This window comes from Falco peregrinus, chromosome 7 (genome assembly GCF_023634155.1).
Source record: "Falco peregrinus isolate bFalPer1 chromosome 7, bFalPer1.pri, whole genome shotgun sequence".
NCBI classification, from domain to species: Eukaryota; Metazoa; Chordata; class Aves; order Falconiformes; family Falconidae; genus Falco; species Falco peregrinus.
In genome coordinates this window covers 79783608-79804842 of record NC_073727.1, presented here as the reverse complement: position 1 = coordinate 79804842, position 21235 = coordinate 79783608, and the positions used below count along the sequence as shown (strand labels likewise).

Here is a 21235-nt window from a genome sequence, read left to right as displayed (position 1 = left end):
GTAAATGAAACAATTCATGATGTCAAATACTTAGTCACCGGCATTTGCACAGGAAGATTTGTTTCTAAGCCACAATGACTAGGATTAGAGAGGAGCTTTTTGCCCTCTTCAGAGTATCCCCCCCTGCCAAAGTCAGTAAACTTTAAGTGGTATTGCAGTAGCCTGTTACAATCTGGAGGTGGTTACTGGGAAGAGTCACTCATCTGAATATTTCAGGAACATGATCAGATATTTAAAAACACATGCTCCAAAATAAATGCAAGACAATTTAATGGACCTGGGATTTTGACCATGGGCAAACTTTGGCCCAGAAATTAAGGTGAGGCAGACAGGGAGAGCCTGAACGTTGGCTAAAAGGGGAACTTTGGGATCCCATCAAATTTCTTGCATTGTTCCCAAGCTGGTCATAAACATGGCTATCCCCTTGAAGCAGAGCGTAGGGTAAAGGCCTGTATCCAGGCATAAGCATAAAAATGTTGCCTGAACATAAATAAATAAAACTCTACTTGCAACTATGGAATTCCTGTTAAAGTAAAACTGTGAACTGCTACTCAAACCCACCACAGTTTCTATGTCACCTTTTTAGTCACTTTGTCTCCCGGATCCCCTGGTCGATGACAATGTTTCATATGTTAAGAGCCAAGTCCTGACCTGACTATAATCCCTACATAAATGTATCAAAGTTGCCTGTTCCAGCACACACAGATGATAGCTCGCTCTCTGCTGTGACGTCAACCTGTTGCCAGAGCTGGGTATATTTTCACGTTAGAGAAGAAATAAGTGCAATAAAAATGCAACTCATTTCTGCCAGACCCCGCTCTTGGAGTGGTTGGGCCTCACACAATAGCCATTATTGAGACTCCAGAGAAAGTTTGGTTACTATATTAACTGCATCCTGTGTGTGACCTTTCTTAAGCGCCTACTTCACAGTGCCGTGGAGTACCTCTACCTAGACAGAAGAACCTGGTTCGTAACATGGTGTGCCTCTGAGGAAAGACAACTGACTCCCTCAAAATGTTTCTCTGGTAAGTTATTCCCTATCAATAAATACTAAACTTCAACAGAGTACTTTCAGTATGCAATAAACAAGCCAATCCTGCTATGCATACACCCTGAAGTGGTTTGGTTTTTTTTTTTTTATGCCCCTTGAACATCTTCCCCCATTAACATTTCAGTCTTTGTGGAGTCCAGACTGAAGCAAGCAGATGAGCCTTGTCAAAGAAATTCCCCCACACTGCCCTGACCATGAACTCTAGAAAAGAGCTGCTCAGGCAGGAGAAAAGATGGTTAGTAGGATAATTTTCAAAGAGAGAGCGATTGGTATAACTGATTTACTCTTATACATGAATCCCAGGTCACATTTATGCCTAACCCAGTGTTTCAGTCTGGCCATGCTCTGCGAGAGAACCTTCGCACCATCAAAGCTAATCAAATGGCAGAGCTATAAATAAAGCCATCAATAGCCGTGGGAAAGCAAAACTAATCAAAACAGCAGCCCTAAGATTCCTCCCTGGAAGAGCTTTGCAGATATTTTAACCTGCTTTATAAACAGGAACTCTATTTACATGTACCTGCATTAAGATAACTTGTCAATCTGACAAGTTCTGTTCTGAGACCAGAGAAAACATTACAAATAAATGGATTCCCAAGACACCGATTTTTTATCCCAAAGACACAAAAGCCGCCATTAAAAAACCCACCTTCAATTATGTTTCACACTTGATATTTAACAAGAAACATTAAAAACGGAACTTACCCAGTTAACCCGAGCTTCAAAACCAGAAGCTGGGTGTCTGTTCTGGACAACCCTTCTATCTTATCTAACCACAAAACTTCTGTGCTTCACAAATCACAGAAGTAAAGCAGAAAGGCAACTGCTTCCTCTAGGCTTAGCATTAACCCCCTTGCTTGCTTATTGCCTGACCACACTCAGGAGCTGTAAGCCATGAGGAAACTGGAGAGGAGGCAGGAGTGCTCAAATGAGAACAAAACAAGTTTCTTCTCTTTACTGACAACGCAAAGACACACCATCTTACATTGCCTTCTCACACAGACTCTTCTGCCTTGGTTTGTTTCTTCAGTAATATCAAATCTTGCGTTTTTCAGAATCTAGCAGGAATCGGCGGGCAATTTTGACTGGTCAAACTTCCATTACACAGGGAATTTCTGCTGGGATTGCCAGATATCTAGAGCTTCCCAGAAGAAAAACATCTCATTTCTAGGATTTCCTGTAAAGCAGTGGTTTTGAAGCTATCAGGCAACAGAAACAGAATTTTTGCAATATAAAAAATGACTATACGGGTAAATTAAATAAACTATGTATGACTGACTGTGAGCACCAAAGACTTTTATAAATAGTAAGTAATTTCAAAGCAATTCTCAGGTAATTTATGAGGATAAACACACACAGATCATCAAAAGAACTACTGTAGTTCATTCTTTCAGTTCTTTGAATGTCTATATTTTATGACACTGCAGTTAAGTATTTGTAGACTTCAGTCTAAAAATCTAAACACATTGTCAAATTTTAGTAAACCCAAACAAGTTCAGGGATAAACCTTCCAACAGAGATCTGAGGATATATAGAGGCAACATGTATTGTTTACTGAGGTCTAAGTAAGTAACTATATTGAGGTCTATACAACAGGAAATGGTAATTCAGTATTGCACAGTGTTTTCATGCCTTAGAGTAAGTTATATCAAATAACTGATATACATAGCACCTAAAAATACAATAGAAATCAATACATATTTAAATAAACTTAACATTTTACACTGTTGGTCCTGTTTTGGAAGTTATATGATGATCACATTCTAAAAATCGCACACCTATCAAATTAAAGAAAAGCTGGCAGAGCATTCAAAATGCTGATGAAAATGTGAACATATGCCACAGTTGATAAAAATATTTGCACTTTGACAACATTCCAATGACTTAGAGATCCCAACATCTCTAACTTCCTGGAATGGTTTTATTCCTTTGTCTTTTCTTGGTAATTTGGAGAATATTTAGCAGATGCAACAAACTGGCTAGTCAAATGCAGTGGTTAAAAATCACTGAAAGTTTAAACACTTGAAACACCAGTACATGTACAACCGAAAAGAAAGATAGCGTAAAAATTAAAAAAAGCATGTTCAAATATAAACATCTGTTAAATTCTCACTAGTCTCCGATTTCCTTAAAAAGAAATCACACCTGGTACATTTTGACAGAAGCCATTCACATGCACAGACAGGAGTCACTTCCACAGGATAAACCCCACTGCTCATGAGCAGCATTTACACATGAAGCACAGGTAGATGCCACTGGCGAGCCAAGCTTTGTTCTGAAGAAGCAGAAATTCAATGGGTGCCTCAGTCCCTTTTTCCCCCTTTTTGTGTATCAGATTGGTGGGCAGGAAGCAAGATTGGACTAGCAAGTAATATGATGTACTCATTTTCATCTCTTCTAACTTTATTCCATTTTAAGACTTGCCAAAGTGGTTATTACTTAATTTAATTTATATGCCATCTGAAGTATGGAGAGGACTCTGGGCAATAAATGTTATACAATCAGAGATCAAATTCCTTTGTCACACAATGTTTATATTAAACTGCTGTTCCTTCTCTTCTTGGAAACAAAGTTAACATTGGACTGGCCCATAGCCTTGGATAGCAGATACGCTGCCAGACTGATGCATGTGGGAACAAAGCCAGTGACTGTCCTTGTTCATCATCTGTCCTCTCCTGTCCTGCAATGCTGGTGTTGTCTGGGTCTCAGCCAGCTGAATCCAGTCTCCCTTCATGATCTGTAAAAATTACTCGAGCAGGGAGTTGCTTTTAGGACTGTACCTTAGGTGTGCTCAAAGACAAGACATGCTGTGCGGGTGGCTGCTGCCCAGTCTCCTACTCATATGCTGAGCTCCTACATGGGGAAACAACGTACCAACATGGCCCTGCAAAGCTGGGTGAAATCTTTCAGCTAAGTATTTTTTTCAGAAAAAAACCAAACCACCCAAGAAGAAGATTCAGCGACACTGCAATGTTTTGTAAACCAGTACCTGCTCTATCGGATGCCACCTGCATTTTGGTTTAAAATGCCATTCATATTTATTTATATGTAAGGAAATGCTCAAGCTGAATGGTGTCTTGTCAAGATGGACATCATAAGGTGTTAGATTTGAAATCAGTTTTCACCTAACGTAATGACTTGCCAGAGAACTTGAAAATATTTTTTTAAAAAAATCATGTCAACATTTTTTTCATAATTTTACTGAGTTCTGCGTATTTTATTACTTATGGTATGCACTTCAGAGTGTCTGTGGGCCATTATCTGTATTGCAGACTCTATCAGTTACATTATAGGTATGTATACAGATTTTTTATAAATACACTAACATCATCAACTGCAATAAAAGCAGCAAGCATGATTATTATTATTATCATCACCATCATTATCATTATTATCCTTGAATGTCCCTTAAAAACACCTATCGATCCTCTTCCTTAGGTTAGGTTTACCGCTTTTCATTTGGATTCTGTTGCTAACAGTTCTATCCCTAGCAAAAAAAAAAAATACTGAAAAATCTCTCAGAGCTCATCTTCACATTCACATGTACAAGTGATAAATAAAATTAAAATAGTGTCTCTGAATCTAATGATTCTTTGCATTCAGCTAAATTCACATTTTTTAAACTCAGCCCACCAATATTATTCTCATTGAATAGATGATTATCACACATTTTATAGACGTTTTATAAAAAAAAGTTCAAGATTCTAAAAAGTCATTTTATTTTCTGAAAGATCCAGAATTAAATGATTTCTTGACCCTAATGGACTTAAGAGATATGACACTCATATTTGAAATACAATGTGTTGGAATCAAAAAAGAATCTCTGCCCATATTTAGATGCAGCTACCCACTTTGTCCTTAACTGTAGCTACACTGAAGCTACAAGCAAGCAAGCAAAATATTAAAGGTGATCTGTAAAAGAAAAGAGTGCACAAAAATATTTAAGTTGTATGTTTGTGGGGAAGAATTAAGAATAGTTTTAAAACATTTTCAAAATTATTGCAAATTGTTCAGTTACATGAGAAAAATAACACCATAAATGGTTTTTAAGAAATACTGGACAGATTTCAAAATCTCTCTTTCTATGAAATATTTTGATCTGCTCTCCAGAACTCTGTGTTACATTGACTATAAGGGAAAAGGCCATAGTGTGAGAACCTGCAAAATTCAACAAAAAATGGGGACATTAACAGAGTCCTGAGCAGCCATTTGTGTAGGTGATTGTCTATGACAACTCATTTCTGACCCAAACTTCATCTAGACACTTGGAACAACCCTGTGAAGGAAATAATGCAGATCCAGCTATTTCTATTCTTCCCAGTTTTAAGCTAGATAGCCTGAGCTCCCAAATCAATACTTAAAAATTGAATGAGTTGTTTCATGCCGAACAGGCGCTCTCATTCAAATGAAAATCAGAGTTCATGTACGTAAAGAAAAAAGACTGCTTTGGAAAGGAAAAAAAATAATTTCAGGTCTATCAAAATTAATCTACATCACCTGGCTCTAAACAAAGGGGGCTTTATTCTTCTATAAGACAGAAATTCATTCCTATGCCACAAAATGAGAATATTTGTCCTCTGGGTGACTTGCAGGTACTCTAAACCTTTCTACAAAATCCTACAAGTTCCAGAAAACCACAGACTGTAGACCTGATCAGGCAAGAAGTATACAAAGAGTAATAAACTTCAAGTTTAATGCTGTCATTCTCTTACAGATAGGCATTTATGTAGAAACGTTTAATATGAAGATAGCAGACTTCTTTTCACCTCCTGCTGGTACTTTGGCATCGCTCTATTTCCTTTTTCTGTCATAATTTGGATACTATTTCAACTCAGTGTTTGTATTTACACAAAGTAAAACTTAGGAATTCAGTGTGAAACAGTTGAAAAAGCAAGTAAAAATCTCTTTAAACAAAGCTCAGTTAAATACAGTCAGAATTATCAGTACATCTTTCTAGAAAATATTTCATTAAAAAATACAACAGAAACATAACAGTGAAGCTAACTTATGAAATACATTTGACATATTTTGAAATTATAGTTCTACAAGACGTGTATGTCATAGCTTTGCTAAAATCAAGATTATACTTTTGGAAAGGAATAAATTCTTCTAAATCCCACACTACTTATGTACTGGAAATAGCCCAAATTACAGTTAAAAAATATAGGGAGAAATTGCAAATAGAAAAGCAAATGAATACTTTTTGAGTACAAGTCAGTCAACTACATAACAGAAGACAAAGTCAAAATCTATATTTCACGAAGAAGGAAAAGAGCCACATGTAACACTAACTCAACTGAGCAGTGGGACTTTGTTTGAAAATACTAGCCCTTATTAGGAAATCTTTTGGAAGATGAGTAACTGGGACTGAATTATGTTTCTATTAAGGGTAGTGAATTCCTTAGCTAGACGGCAACAGTAAATAAAAGAGAACGTGCTTACATTCACTCAATAGTTTCAAAGAATTAAGTATCAGTACTAGAACAAAGAGTTCCTCTTACAAAAATAATCAGGTCTTTTTTGTTGTTTTTAGTATTATTCTTCATCCATTTGTTCGTTTCCCTGCTCCTGACACAGAAACATTTGGCTGCACATGGGATCGGTACGAAGCTTTTGCTGGGTGCGGAGGGGTGCTCTTTGCTGCCAGTGTCAGGTTTAGAGCCCAGATCCTGTCACCATCCCAAAGGCACCATTACTGTCCCTGCTGCTGCACTACGGGCTTTTTTTACATTGGCTGAAAAGAGAAATCCGTCTTAATGTCAAGCTCCCTCGTCTTCTTTTGGTGCAACAGAGCCATTGTCCTCATAGATCACCACAACTATGCAAAGCAAGCTCTAATGGCCTCCTCTGGGAAAAATAACAACCCAGACAGGAAAGACTCTTGCAGAGATAATACTGAACAGCCAAACAAGGCTAACCACCACAGTTCTGTAAGGCTGAAGAAAGTTCCTTTTCAAGTACGCACAGTCTAACATTAATGAAAAGATTTGCAAAGCCTGCAGACTTTACAAAACGGAGGTATCTGTGGGTAAGGAAGCTCACGTGTACATGGTAAGCCTTCTTGCAGATAAATGCCCAATGCAAGCAAATGCTTGGAAATGCTCCTCTACAACACAGTGAACAGCAGGTGAATTACAGGAGACTAAACTAAACCTGTGGGGTAACTGTATAGCGGTGAGACTCATGGTAATTCTGACAGGTAAGTTTCTGAATCCACTATTAGAAAACTTAAGATCTTGTAGCATTTCATTTGGATAAATAAGAGACAGCAATACAGAAGAAAACCATCAGAAAAGAAATCTTATAAAGCCAGCAGTGGGATATTATGAAAGATAAGAAACAGAAAAAGCGCTATTTCATCCCTAGCATGCTAAATGCTTTGAGAGGTTTAAGGTACCTCTCTCTCAGTTCTGATTGTTAGAAACTTTATTGTAATTTCAAGACAAATACAAACTTTATTCATAACTAATTTATACCTGTTTCTTTCTATGCCATAGTTTCTAATGGTGTTTCCCTTAGCTTAAAACACTCTTCTGACTTTTTAATGTTTACTCTCATTGCATTCTTACAGAACAATCATATCTCTGTTAAACCTTCCATTTTTATAGGCTGAACAAATCAGGCAATAAATCATCTTTCAAGGTCTCGATTCCCACAGACATCCTGCATTCATTTTCTTGAATGCTGAGTGATCAGTGTTCTAGATGAGCTGTCAGCTGTGCCTCATTCAATGATGTTAACATTTTCTTAGCTTTCCAGGGAAACATCTCGCCTGATGCACCAAGGATAGCATTTGCTTTTTCCCTGGCCAGATCTTACACATAGTTTACATTCATCCTGTGATTTTTATTATACCCACGTCTTCTTCCTATTTTTTCTAGATGACAGAACTCCCAGATTGCATCTGGAAATTTTCATTAGTATTCTGAAAGGAACGATCTTGCAATATGCATTATCACTTTTTATTCCCGTTCTATTATTGTAGTCCTTAGGTTATTCAGTCCTTCCTCTATAGCAAACGGAACTGATATACCTTCCAAATCAGTATCATCAGCACATTCTAGCAACATACACACTACCTCTCATTAAAATATTAACTAGATCTGCCTGTGGTTTTTGTCTTCAAAAGTCAACCAGTAAGCACTCTCTGGCTCTTGTTTTAATAAAACCATCTGATGGCTCCCTCCTAACCAGTTTCTTTCTGACATCCAGTATTCCTCACTGATCTCCATCCTTTCCTTCCAGTCTAATAATAACAGATGATTTATTGAAGTCTAGATAAAATAAGTATTTTGAACTTTTGTCTAGCAGTCAGCTTTCTTATCAAATAAATGTAATTTATAAGTAAGCACAACTTCTCTCTACAGTAATAAAAAAATAAACTCAAAGGTTATGAGGTAGAAGAATCATGCTTAGAAATGCATCCTTGCCGTTGTTTATAACTGGGACTCAATCAATCAAAATGAAATCTCAATCAATCAAAATGAAATGTCGGGGGCAGGGAGAAGCCTGGCCACTGCAAGAAAAGGTTGTCATGACCCTTGTAAAAAAGTAACAAAAGTATGGAAAGAAGCAACAGCCTTCTTAAGAAAGACGATGAACAACCCCTCTTTATCCCAAAGGCCTCCACCTCCAGTATATTTTATTTCTGGTTTAGTATCTGCTTTATCTGTCCATACTATCCAGACCTATATGAAATCTCTTGTTGAATCATAAAATCAGTACAAGGATGGACAGAAAATTATCCCTGCTGGCATTACGAAACAAAGACGGCAAAAATGAAACACTGAGTATTTTTTTTTCCTAGCAGTGTCTGATCTGAAATGATGTAGCTCCGAGCCTGGAAGACTGCTTTACTCTGCTGAATTTCCATGTTTCCCAGGCAGTGTTGTTTTTACTACAGCATAGTGGTGCTTGCTAAGAGTCATTAAGTACCTCCAGTGAACCATCATATTCTCCACCACTAGAGGACATTTTATGTAATGATGGGGTTGTCTCTTCTGAACATTTACTTCAGTTATCCAACAAACCCATGAAAGTCTCCTTAAAAATAGTCTTAGAAGGTGAAATGTGGGGCAGTCAACCAGATGAAGTGTTCTTAAAGCTAGAGTGAGCACACAAAAGGAGCAGAGCTATACTGTGGAGTACAAGATTATCAGGACTTCATGGCTCAGTGACAATTTCCTCACTTCAGGATCTTTTCTGAAATTGAAAATTTGGAATTTAATTCAAAACAACATACAGAGAGCCATTTCTTTAACAAGGAAATTACAGGAAATATACTGTAGCAGGGAATTCCATGTGAGGATGTGCCATTTTTACAGAAGGAAATATGTCATAAGATTTTCCTGTGGTTTTGCTCAGGTTGCCAGTTACTTCCTCAGTGAAGCAGTCAGACACTTAAAGATTCCTTCCAAGTATCCGGTCAACAGATGCGCGTGAGTGAAGAGTCTTTTTTCACTCTCTTTTCACCTTGTGACAATACTTTATTTTAGTCCACTTCATGGTATATAACCTCCCTCTGAAATGTTAATGCCTATGGCTTTAATTCAAGTTGTTGATGTTAAGCTTCATGAAAAGGAGATGGACAGCAAATAACAGGTTCTTATGTAGAAATATTTCATTGTGGTTGATACCATAAACATGGCAAGGTATTTCCATTTAGAAAAATGACCTGATACCAATGTAACATGAGACACGACAGGCTCACCTTTCTTCCAAGCTCCTTAGCTCCCTTCTCTGCGTCTGTTCTGCTCTCATCTGTTTTGAGCCAGTAATAGGAGCAATATTCAATATGCCAGGCAAAGTCTCACCTTTATCTTATATGAGATCATTAACGTTTCTTAAGCAATGTCAATGAAAAACTAGCCAGAATACTGATGTTAATGGTCCTGAGCACTTTGGAAAATAAAAGCAGTCTCTAAGAACTCATATTCAGAAAAAACAGAGCCCCTGTCTCAAAAGGCTCACCAGTCACTTCTCTGGTAGTTTTGTTCATATTTATCTCAAAGCTGGTATTTTCACTCATTCTATCTGTACTGGTTGTCATGTTTTGCACATCTTAATTAAGTAAACACTCTCAAATTATTTTGTAATTGCTTTTAATAGAGAAGTTGGCCTCCATTAGATGTGGCTAAAGAATGAAAATCCCCTAAGTCCTTCAACCAACAACACAAAAACACAGCCAGCCACCCTGTCCATCTGCCTTAAAGAGGAAAATCTGTCTTGCTAACCCAGCAGGCAATTGCATCGGGCAGAATACATCACAGAGATGCGATACTACCAAATCTCTGATAGCAAGAGGGTGAAGATATGGTGTCAGAATAGCTGCAAAGCATAAGCACTTAAAAAGAACAGTATGCTCCTACCAGCAGATGACCTTTCTGAACCCCCATCAGCTGACCAGGGCTTAGAAAGCAAAAGGGAGGAACCCTTTCACCTTCTCAAGGCACGCCACTGCATGTACCAGGAGAACCGAGAGGGATCCATGGATGGGAATACTTCCATCTATCCGAGATGGAGCTTTTCCTTTTCTCCAGAACTCATCTCACTGGTCATATACCCCTATCATTAGCTCCATCCACTCTGAAATGCTTTATTATGTCTCTATTTATGGCATAAGTCCCTTAATAAAGCTCTTTCCTCATATGGCAGCCGTTTTATCTCTTTCAAAAGAAACCCAGAATCTCAAATCAAAATGCAGTATGATCAATACTGCCTCATCACTCGCTGGTCAAGAACTTACAAGAATACCTGTCGGGGAACAGAGTGTTGTATCTCAAAATCAAGACAACAGATGGTGACTTCCTATCATAATCTATTTTCCTATCATTCTCCTATGATTTTAAGTTTACTTGCTGTAATTATTTAGAAAATCTGCAGTTATATATTTATTTTCTACATATGTTTATATTTATTTACAAGAATTAGAATGATGAAGAAAACTAGAAAGGTTGATTATAACTAAAATTGTACAGAATATGCATAGAGCCATTTTCATTCTTCTATGGTCTTCCTGGGGGTTTTGCTTACTTTTTTTCCCCTTCTTCTATTCTTTTCTTCCTTTTAATTGTGATAGCATAAACAGATTTGGATTTTCATTAGGAATACTGCCATAAGATTGCAAGCTTTATTCGATGAACTATAAAATCTATTCAATTTGTGGGCACAATAAACAAACCATAGAAAGTAAGGATTTTGTTATTTCAAAGAACAGTTACTGAAAGTATTACGGAATCTTAAACATAACTGAAAGGAAGGTGTAGCAGAAACTTTTCATTGCAGATTTACATAAAAATAAAACCCGATTCTTCCACTGACAATCTTATAAGGCACATGTTCAGAATAAGTATTTTCTAACAGCACTGAACAAGGGTGCACAAAATAATGTGGTTACTTGCAAGTGGATCTTCCCCATATATGCAAAGAGGTCCACATGTGTATACACAGACACACACGTGCATTCACACACTCACACACACACACACTCCTTTTTCAATTGAAAAGAAAATCAACTCTTACACATAATGGCTACCTAGTAGCAGTTTCATACATACCACTTCTATTTTTATATAAAATTAAACCTGGGCAGTATACTAAAAGCAAGAATTATCTACAAAACTTCAAATTCAGCCCTTATAGACCATTTCTTCAAATTATAATTAAAAAAAAAAACCAACAAACAAACCCAAACCCAATATGGAAGTTAATTTTACTGGTTTTGAAGACAGTAGTAAACTAGAATTTCTGACTTACGTGTTTTGCAGAAATACAGAACCTCAAATTTACAAGAAATATCTGACCTTGTATTTTATTTCTGATCTTCTATTTTGAGTTTTCAGAAACAAATAACTATATATGTCACTCATACCTGACTTATAATTATGCCAGTCATAGGAAAAAAAATAATTAACTGACCAATTCGGGAAAAACTATAGAGGATGCACATACTTTTCTGTATTTTTTGTACTTCCTTTGAAATACACACTCACGCTTTCAATTAAAGTTCATACACAGCTTCAATTTTGAAGACCCATATGCCTCCACACCAGTTTTAAAACTTCAGAACTTGAGTATTAGAACTGATTTTCACATAATCAATTTTAAGGACCTAGTTTATACTATATTGTCAAAACTTTTTTTTTCTTCTATTTTAGTTCTCAATAGTGGAGACATAATGGCACAGCACATTAAAAGGAATTAGACCCTTTCAAATTTCTCCTTCCCTCTCCTACACTACAGGAAGGAAAGAAAGTGGGTCCCTGATTTAGGGCATGTGTATTTAGTCTCCAACAATGGATTTTTTTTTTTTTAAAACCTATCAAGTCTCGTGTGTATATTCTAAACAAATGCATTGATTCAATTCACTGATTTTTTAAATGTTTTAACTAAAAAATAGTGACTGACAAAACATGTCACATCTCATTTTCTCTGCTTATATCAGACAGTACTGTTTACCTGAGCCACAGTAAAGCAAGTATAATCTCAACTCTGTTTTACAATAATGAATAATATATAATCATACTTTTAATATTTGATTTTCTGTTTGAATTTCATTACAAAATTAGATGCTCTATTCCCTGCAAAATTCCTATTGTTTCAAGATTTACATCAAGCAAAATTTGGAGAACTATAGTATTGTTCTGTGAAGAATAGGAACATATAAGTTTTAAATAGATAATGCTGAGAAGTGTTTAGAAGTCATAGTTTAGCTTTAATTTACTAACATCATCGAGAAGAGTGAGTTAGCTCTCATGCAATGCAAATCCTCCTGTTTGGTAGCCCCCTGTGCCTTTCTCTCAGGCATACAGACCTGTTCCTGGTCAGAGCTGGACTACTGAGTAAGATGGAGCAAAGATTTGCTCTGTCACAGAAATTCCTATTTCAAAGAGATTTAGAAGCTAGAAAGGAACACCATCCTGTAAACATTCTGCAAAATACTTAAAATATTTTGCTCTTTATAGTAAGTGGAGTAAAACATCAACCTAAAACCCTTTCTATAACACAACACCACTTCTTATTACTTTAAGAGCATGCCACTGATTCTGATACAGTAAAATAACATCCTACTGTATACAACCAACCATATTCTGGTTGAATACTCAGGCAGAGTGCATATTTGAGCAACACATTATTAATTGCAATTCTGGGCTGCAAATATGCCTACTATATCTATCATCTGGTCCAACTGCATGATTATATGCTTTCTGGCATAAAATTCATAAATGAGTTGTGTAGAAAAGCATTACAATATTTTTGTTAAAACTGACCAAGCTTTACATTTGAAAGAATCACTTCTACTGCTCATCTGGCAATAAAAGAAAAACAAGGGAAAAGGGTGAGATATTTAATGATATAAATAAACAATACTGTTACTTACCTTAGTTTGGATTACCCTGACTATGTGAGAGGGATGCTGCAATAAGCATGCATTCTATGCTAGGCTGAAGCTTTTACTCTTTCCTTTCCTTCTTTTAGTGAGCAAGAACCCTCAGGGTCAGGTCCTGCTCCCACTGAAGACAAGAGCAGAAGTCTTTACCGGGGTTCAACAGAAGCAGGACAGGGACTTTACTCTCTTCTGGTTTTTTTCTTTTTTTCTTTTGATCTTTTTGTATGAGCTTTTGTTCCTTCAGGCTATGCAGATATGAAGCTTTTAAGATTTCTGAAGTCACAATGAGAGTTGGAAGTCTTACATTCCTAATGAAGCATCACGTTGTTGTGTAATTTATGTGAAACCACTGACCCCAATTTGCCAGTGTTATTTTTAAAAGAAAAAAAAATATTTGATTTACTTTTGACTAAGAAATCAAAGGTAGTTTTAAAAAAAGTATTTTTTCCCACTACAGGTACAACCTTTTATCCGAGTTATGTAACAACCATTCATTTGCTCAGATTTCAATTCCCCTATTTGTACTCAACTGTTCTACTAGAAGAAACTTCGTATACATAAAAAGCTGCTCTTAGCCAAACCCTTATTCACTGCTGATACCCACATACGTCTCTTTGCATTTCCTTGCCTACCTGTAAACAAGGCTTCTAAGAGATAAAAAAATTTTTCATTTATCAGGACAGAAAGTTGTTATGGCACGTATTCTAAAAGGCATTTGTATATTCTTTCTTGCAGATGTCTTACGATCAAAGGAAATGAGTATTTCAGAAATTTATTGACAGCTGGAAAATCTTTTCTCCTGAGTGGTCTATATCCATACACATGTAACACAGATGCCACAGATGAAATAATGGTGAACCACGTTTGTTGAGAGTCCTGTATCCAAAGAGTGTGTCTCACTCACCTGTTTGGCTAAGTTGAGATGTGCTTCTGCTCCTTCGAGACACTATGGCAACCACTTTGGCACTAAGGCTGGAACGCCTTTTCTTCCCACCTGTTCCAACTGTGCCGACAGCCGTGTCCGACTGACTTCCATCATTGTGCTCCAGCTTATACATCTCTCCACTCACACTTGTGCTCTTAGTGATTCTCCCTGAAGTCCCCATCCGTCTGCCTTGCATTTTAGGAGTAAATGTACTATAGTTACAAAGTAAAAACAAACATGTTAATTTGTCTGTGTAACCGTATTTCCAAAAGCCTTTTTTTTTTTTAATTAGTAAATTAATTTCACGTCTTGATACATTTTATTTTGTTCACAAATAAAAGGTTAATTTGATGCTTCTCACAATATTTATGTCCAGTGCTATAATTTGTTCCTCACTTCTTTAAAGGAAATAAATAAAATGAACATTTTTCCATGGTCTTCAGAGTGACAGAAAGAGAGACAGGCAACAATTAAAAGTCATGTGAAGCCTTCTTGCCTATATCCCCAGAATACAGAAAGCAATAAACCAGCAATTTTAAGAACAAAGAAAATGAAACTGGGTCAAGAGAATATATGTAGGTTAATACACATATCTTATTGGCACTGTTAACCAAAGCCTTAAGGCCTAATAGATATGAATATATCATCTTCTATATTTTCACACTTCACAGAAAGAGATAATATAACATGTAGTATTTTTTAGGTCTTTGCTCTCTCACATCTTTAAAGGTAAATGCAATAATCACAGTATGAAGAAATAATTTTGAGGCTAAAAACCCTAATAACCCAGTAGAACTTTCATTGATTGACAGACAGATGAATCCGTCAGTTCTGTTTGATTTTCTTTAGCTATCACATTGCATTTGAATGTTTCTATACAAATCTCGTTTCCGCTCCTGCACATAAAGGCTGGATAAAGTATTCAGAAACATGCTCCAGAGAACAATCTCAAATACACACAGGACATACTAATACGCGGTCCTAGCAATTCTACAACCCAGTGATGCCCTAGCTCTGATGGCAATACCAAGTTAGCCAACACTCTGCAGAGACCCAGACATTTAAGCTGCAGCCTGACTTACTTCAGATGTAGTTGTTAAATTAGCCTAGTACATGGGGAAACTCCTTGATCTTGTATTGCTGAGGAGTAGACCTACTGGCAACATATTAATTTTAGGGATTTTTTTTTTCAGTAATTCTGTATTTTGAAGAAAAATTTTGAATTTATTTGTTGAGCAACAGTCCTGCTGCCCCTCCCAGCAAGATCCATTCCCAGCAGATGTGATGGCCTGCTCTTGGCTCCCCCTCAAAAAAAAAAAAAATAAAAATAATCAAACCAAACCAAACCAAACCACAAAAGAAAGGAGTTAGAGGCACAGGCATCTTTATGTCACAGCAAGTTTCAGACAGATAGGAAATCTTGCCAGGGAGAAGTGAAGGGGTCTGTGGGAGAAAACCTGACAACTCGTGACTTCTACTGATCTGGACCCTGCTAAAACTCTACTCAGCCCTGTCCAAACGCAGATCCAGTAAGGTATAAAATAATGTATTCCCAAATTACGTTTTACTGACAGTTACCCTGATTTACTAATGTGTGGCCATAGGTTAAGACCAGATAAAAATAGATAATATTGTTTGAAGAACTTGAAGAAGTCCTTGAATAGACAACACTTAATAGAAAGGTCATTATCAGTCTCTGCATAGGCATTTAACTACATTCAGCACTTAGCATCTGCTCCTGTTAAGTCTGGATAAAAAAACAGCTACCGCCTTCCCATAGAACGATGGGCTGTGACGCACTGCAGTGCTCAAGGACACATTTCAGTGGACCACCTGAGGCACATTGACCTTAATACAGGTTCTCTGTTGTTCCCCCCCATCTCACTGTGACTTTAGTGATTGGCTTTTGAGTTTGCATGGCAAAAATAGAAGAACATAGGCATTTTGATGTTTCTGTGTAAAATTCCTTTGTATTTTATTGGTCGATTTTCCCCAGAACACACTCCCTCATATATATGCGAGCACTCACACATACAGACACATGTATCTAGTCAATTATTCCAGGAAGAATTTTAAATGCATTTTCTGATCATTTAAAAAAAAACCTCAAAAAAGACCATCTTCCATAAATATGCAAGTATCAAGGAAAAGGTTTTGTGTCAGGCAAACTGGTTTTGTTCACATAAAAAATATTAAATCGCCAGAAAATGCCCTAAAATAATACGTTTCCAAAATAGAGACTGATTTTCTTGAGGGAGATAAATATAAGTTTCTTGGCTTTAATATAAATCATGTCCCTAATATAGTACAGGTGTTTAGTTCATAAGCTACATACACTGCTGTTTTTCAAAGTTGCAGTGATTACTAAATGGTATTTTTATTGTGGCTCACAGAATGCAAAAACCTCAGATTTACAAAATAACTAACTTAGCAGCTACTTTTGTTTTGAGTAACACAGATTTATTTCTTTACCTCTCCACAAACACTGTAATGAAAAAATACGAATTGCGATTGCCACATAGGAGTCATTATTCTTCAAAGAGAAAATTCATTTTAAAAAGCAGTGATGAACATCTCAAAATTCATGCTGAAACTTCTGATAAAAGTATTTTTCTACAATTTGAGAAGATTTAGTGAGGTTTATCTTCCTTAATTTTGGGGCTTGATATTGGTCCATAGCTCTAGCACAGAATTCTGGCTATGGACAGAGAATGCTAGGAAACGTTTTCTCTTTTAGAATAAGTAATGTTACTAATTTGCACAGTTATGAAAACCTTAAAACTAGAGATCAAATTTATCAAAAGTGTGATAATCCTGTCTGAATATGCAATCAACCTGTATCATTAGCTTGGAGTGCTATTATACAGTCCCTATATTCAAACAGAAACTTTGATCCCTAATTCAGTGCATCAGGGCTTCCCAACGTCATTCCGACACTGGCCAGTTTCTGATGTTGAGTCCCTCCTCCTCCTCTGCTGAGGGAACAAGGCCCCACAGTCATGACTACTGGGTGGCAGAAGGCACCACCACTGACTGGTTTGCTTCTCTGAAGGAGGAGATGCTTTGCCATTTCCAGCAGAAGGCAGACCAAAAGTATAGTCGATACTTGGAAAGGGTGGAATCATGCAGGTCTCATTTTCAGGGGTTCTACTTCCTACTTTGATTAGACATGGACAATTCTTTTCCACATGGATAATTCCTTTCCACCAGTGCTTGGAATTGTGTTTCAGTGACTATTTCTGCAATGCTCATTATGCCCCCTACTTAAAGCTTTCTGTAGTTATTTTGTTCCCTTTTTGAGCCACGGATTTGTTGTCAATTCTGGAACTCTTGTTTCTGCATCAATACTTTAGTAAGAGGCGAAAGAAACTGAAAATACTTTTGAGAGCATCTGTTGACACTTGAGCTATATTGACATGTGCTTTGCTGACATATTAATCCACAAATGTATCATTTACAGCATTACAGTTTAATGGACTATAAAATCTGCCATGCAATTAAAGAAATTATTGTTTATCATACAACTGACTTCGCTGTACTGAATTTCAAGTGTCTCTGAATATGATAAATACCAATTGTACAACGTTTTTATGCCAGTCTACTTTTTTGTACAATGGAGCTGAAATGCTCTGATCTCACATTATTTAATAAGAATTTAGGAGACAAGGATGTCCATCAACTGAGAAATAAGAATTGACAGTATCATAACTTTAGGAAAATCCCATTTTCGATGTATTAAAACCCTAATTCAAGGACTATGAATACTTCCTGAATAATAGATAAATTACTTTTTCCAAGACCCAGACAAATATAAATTTTCATTCTCTGTGAAGGGTAGAGGGAATCAGAAGATTTACCTTAATAAAAGAAAGACTGAGATATTTGGCATTCAGATTAATCTTGTACTTGGTTTTACCTTGCAGATATAAAGTCCTGCTTTCCTAGGAAATATGTTCTAGTGTACTTCTAGTACAAAATAGCTATTAGTTTGCTAGAAACAGGCTTAATGGGATAGGACCAAGGATCAAATCCGACAGTTTACAGCTGTCCAATACTTCCCCTTGTCATCACTAGGCAAACAGATTAAGATTCCTTTGCGTTCATCTAATCCCTGGGCTAGTTTATTATTTTACATTAATTGGAACAGTATTAAAATAATGGGCATTTTAAATTCAATCTTCTTATACAATCTAATCGAGTACCCTTAGAACACTGTATTTTTCCATTCCATTAATGGCTATCACTTGGAGAAATAGCTCCTAGCTCACACTGTTACTTTCTTCAATATGGTTCGAGTTTAATTTATGAAGCACACAGAAGCAAAAGACCTGCATGAATTTACATATATCCTTTTGCACTTAACCCTTCTGATAATAACATACCTAAAATTTTATTTTCCTTTAGTGGACTTGCTGGGATAAGTGACACATCCATTTAAATGCAGACACAAGTTTTTGCAGGCCTCTGGCTAAAATCACTAAATTCTTGTTATATTGCTGATTCAAACCTAGTTACCATAACACAATAAATGAATACTGTTTTCAGTAGCAGAATAACTAAGAATAAAATAGTTATCAGTATACTCCATTTAGTTCTTGAAATTATGAATGAAATAATTTACTACATTTTTATTTAAAATTGTTTTACCATCTTTAGCAATTCTTTCAATGACTAGTTCAGCAAAAACCATACATTATTTCTAATTATTGCCATAATAACATCATCAACATGTATATTAAGAATAGGTACAGACAATCTATCTGTGCCTTTGTTTTACTTCACAGATATTTAGCATGGAAAAAGTCACTTACTTTTTAATTTATTATTTTTTTTAATTGAAGTAAACCACTAAAGAAAAACCCCTTTGACCCCAGCAAGATCTGAGGTACATCCCCAGCCCAAGCTCCCCAGAGCTGTCCTTCAGCACTGGGGTCACTCCCTACCCCCCAGCTCCCCTGTCAGCTGGGAAGACTCTGCTCCCCCTACCAGGGGAAAAACACTTCCATTTTCCTGCCAAAATTTATGCAGTTGAGATAGATCCTATCTAAAGGGGTATCTGTACTACACAAGGCAAAATCAAGACTGCATTTACACTTCAGCCATCAGAGCTGTGAAAGAAAGCAGTACTTTCAGTTTTGCAAGTTGCCTGAAAGTTGTACTGTGAGAACAAAGAATGAACTATCAAGATAAAAAACTTAAAGAGTAGTTTCAGTTACAAGCTGCCCTGAGGTAAATTCTGTAAAATGAACACACTACAAGGACATTATGGATTATAGTTGCTTATATTAAACTATAGCATACACAACTATATAGAACTGCAACAAAGCCAATTACATGTATTAAATCATGGTATATCTCTCTACATACAGATATTGAATACATACATTCAAGATGCAGAAAATCATACTGAACAAATTATTTGGATTAAGAAAATTAGTATATAGATATACACTCAGCATTTCTCAGTAACTACATCAAATATCTGCCAATAGTACACATCACCTGAAAAAGAAAGATAGTAAGACACAGGAAGCTAGAACAAACTTTGTTCATAAACTCACCTATATAATATCTGGAAGTATATCCTTTTAGGGTAAAAAGCATTAAGCAATTAGCCATTGCTAAAATTACAGTATTTACTTCATTCTCTTAGACTTACTGATGATTTATAAAAAAATACTTTAGGTATTTATTTTCATGATTGCTCATTTTTACTCCATCCATTTTTCCAATAATGCAAGCCACAGGTAAATAAGCAATCCCCTCAATTCCTTGCCATATAGACGATATTTTAATATAAGTTCTTTCCACACCGTTGAAGTAACTTGAATCTTTTGACAGAATCCCTGAGCTTCACCAGCACGAGCTAGTAAGCTTCCTTTCTCCTCTGCTGAATGCAGAATCACGTACTAATTCATAGCCTCTATGGCACCCTTTTGCAATGAGGTAGCTCATGAATACTAATAACCTCCTAAACATGTAATAGTTGTGGACCAAAGGGAAGATGAGCACTGCTTTATAATGAGAAACATTACATTTCTAAAAATAAACTGTCTTGTTACTAGTATTATATGAAACATAATTCATAAATCCAAACTCTAAATTACCTGTCCACAAATTGCTGTCAGTCTTAGAATATATAGCTATACTTACATATGATATATAACATTTGTTTCAAGATCAATTAGTGTACTATTTATGGTATTTCATAAATTAACTCGAACAAGGTGTTTTACAAACCACGGGACAAACTCATATCCTATATTAAAATTCTCTCTAGCTAGTCAAGAGACTTTTTTAGATCATGAAGAAGTTAGTTGATTCAATGAAATTGTTATTTTGTACAGTCTGTACCAACTGGAAATACATATTAATTTAACACGCACATTGATCATGTATTAAATCCATGAAATAGTTATTAGAACCAGAAAAAAACTTGCTTCTCCTGTAAAGTCACCATATTAGAGTTCTATTGGTGTATTAAGATAATGGAAATCCAGTAATTCTTGTAAAGTATATCTGTTCTTTACAATGTTCTTATATTGTAAAGAAGTGCTACTCAGTGACACAGATACTGCCTCTGGAATGACAGAGTCCCAGCCCCATTGTGTTCAAGGTGTAAACCCTCATCGAGGCAAGGGTTGGGGAAGGCTTCATTACAGAAGTCTCCTCTGGGAGTTTAACTGGTTAACATCCTTCTTTGGAAGACCAGGAAATTTCCATGCTGGAATATAGTATCAGAATGTGTTTTGTGAAAATGCCTTTCTCAGTAACACACTGACATGTGAATTGTGCAAGTTTCACAGGTCTGACAGATTTCTAATTTTTAAACGCGTAAAATTCCATGAAATAAAAGAATAACAATTCAGAA

At 36.3% G+C, this 21235-nt stretch overlaps 1 protein-coding gene across 46 annotated transcripts in view; it reads right to left on the bottom strand.

The window, feature by feature from the left end:
- RIMS1 (regulating synaptic membrane exocytosis 1) overlaps positions 1-21235 on the bottom strand; it is a 335729-nt gene that overhangs the window by 29587 nt on the left and 284907 nt on the right. For 35 of the 46 annotated variants that reach the window (XM_055809523.1, XM_055809526.1, XM_055809531.1 and 32 more), the window contains one exon: positions 14344-14576. The exons of 9 other annotated variants lie outside the window; for them this stretch is intronic. In XM_055809523.1, coding sequence (XP_055665498.1) covers positions 14344-14576 — 233 coding nt within the window. Of the gene's footprint in view, positions 1-13430; positions 13527-14343; positions 14577-19925; positions 20248-21235 lie in introns of those variants that run through there. 2 more of the 46 variants (XM_055809567.1, XM_055809568.1) reach the window with 2 other exon arrangements.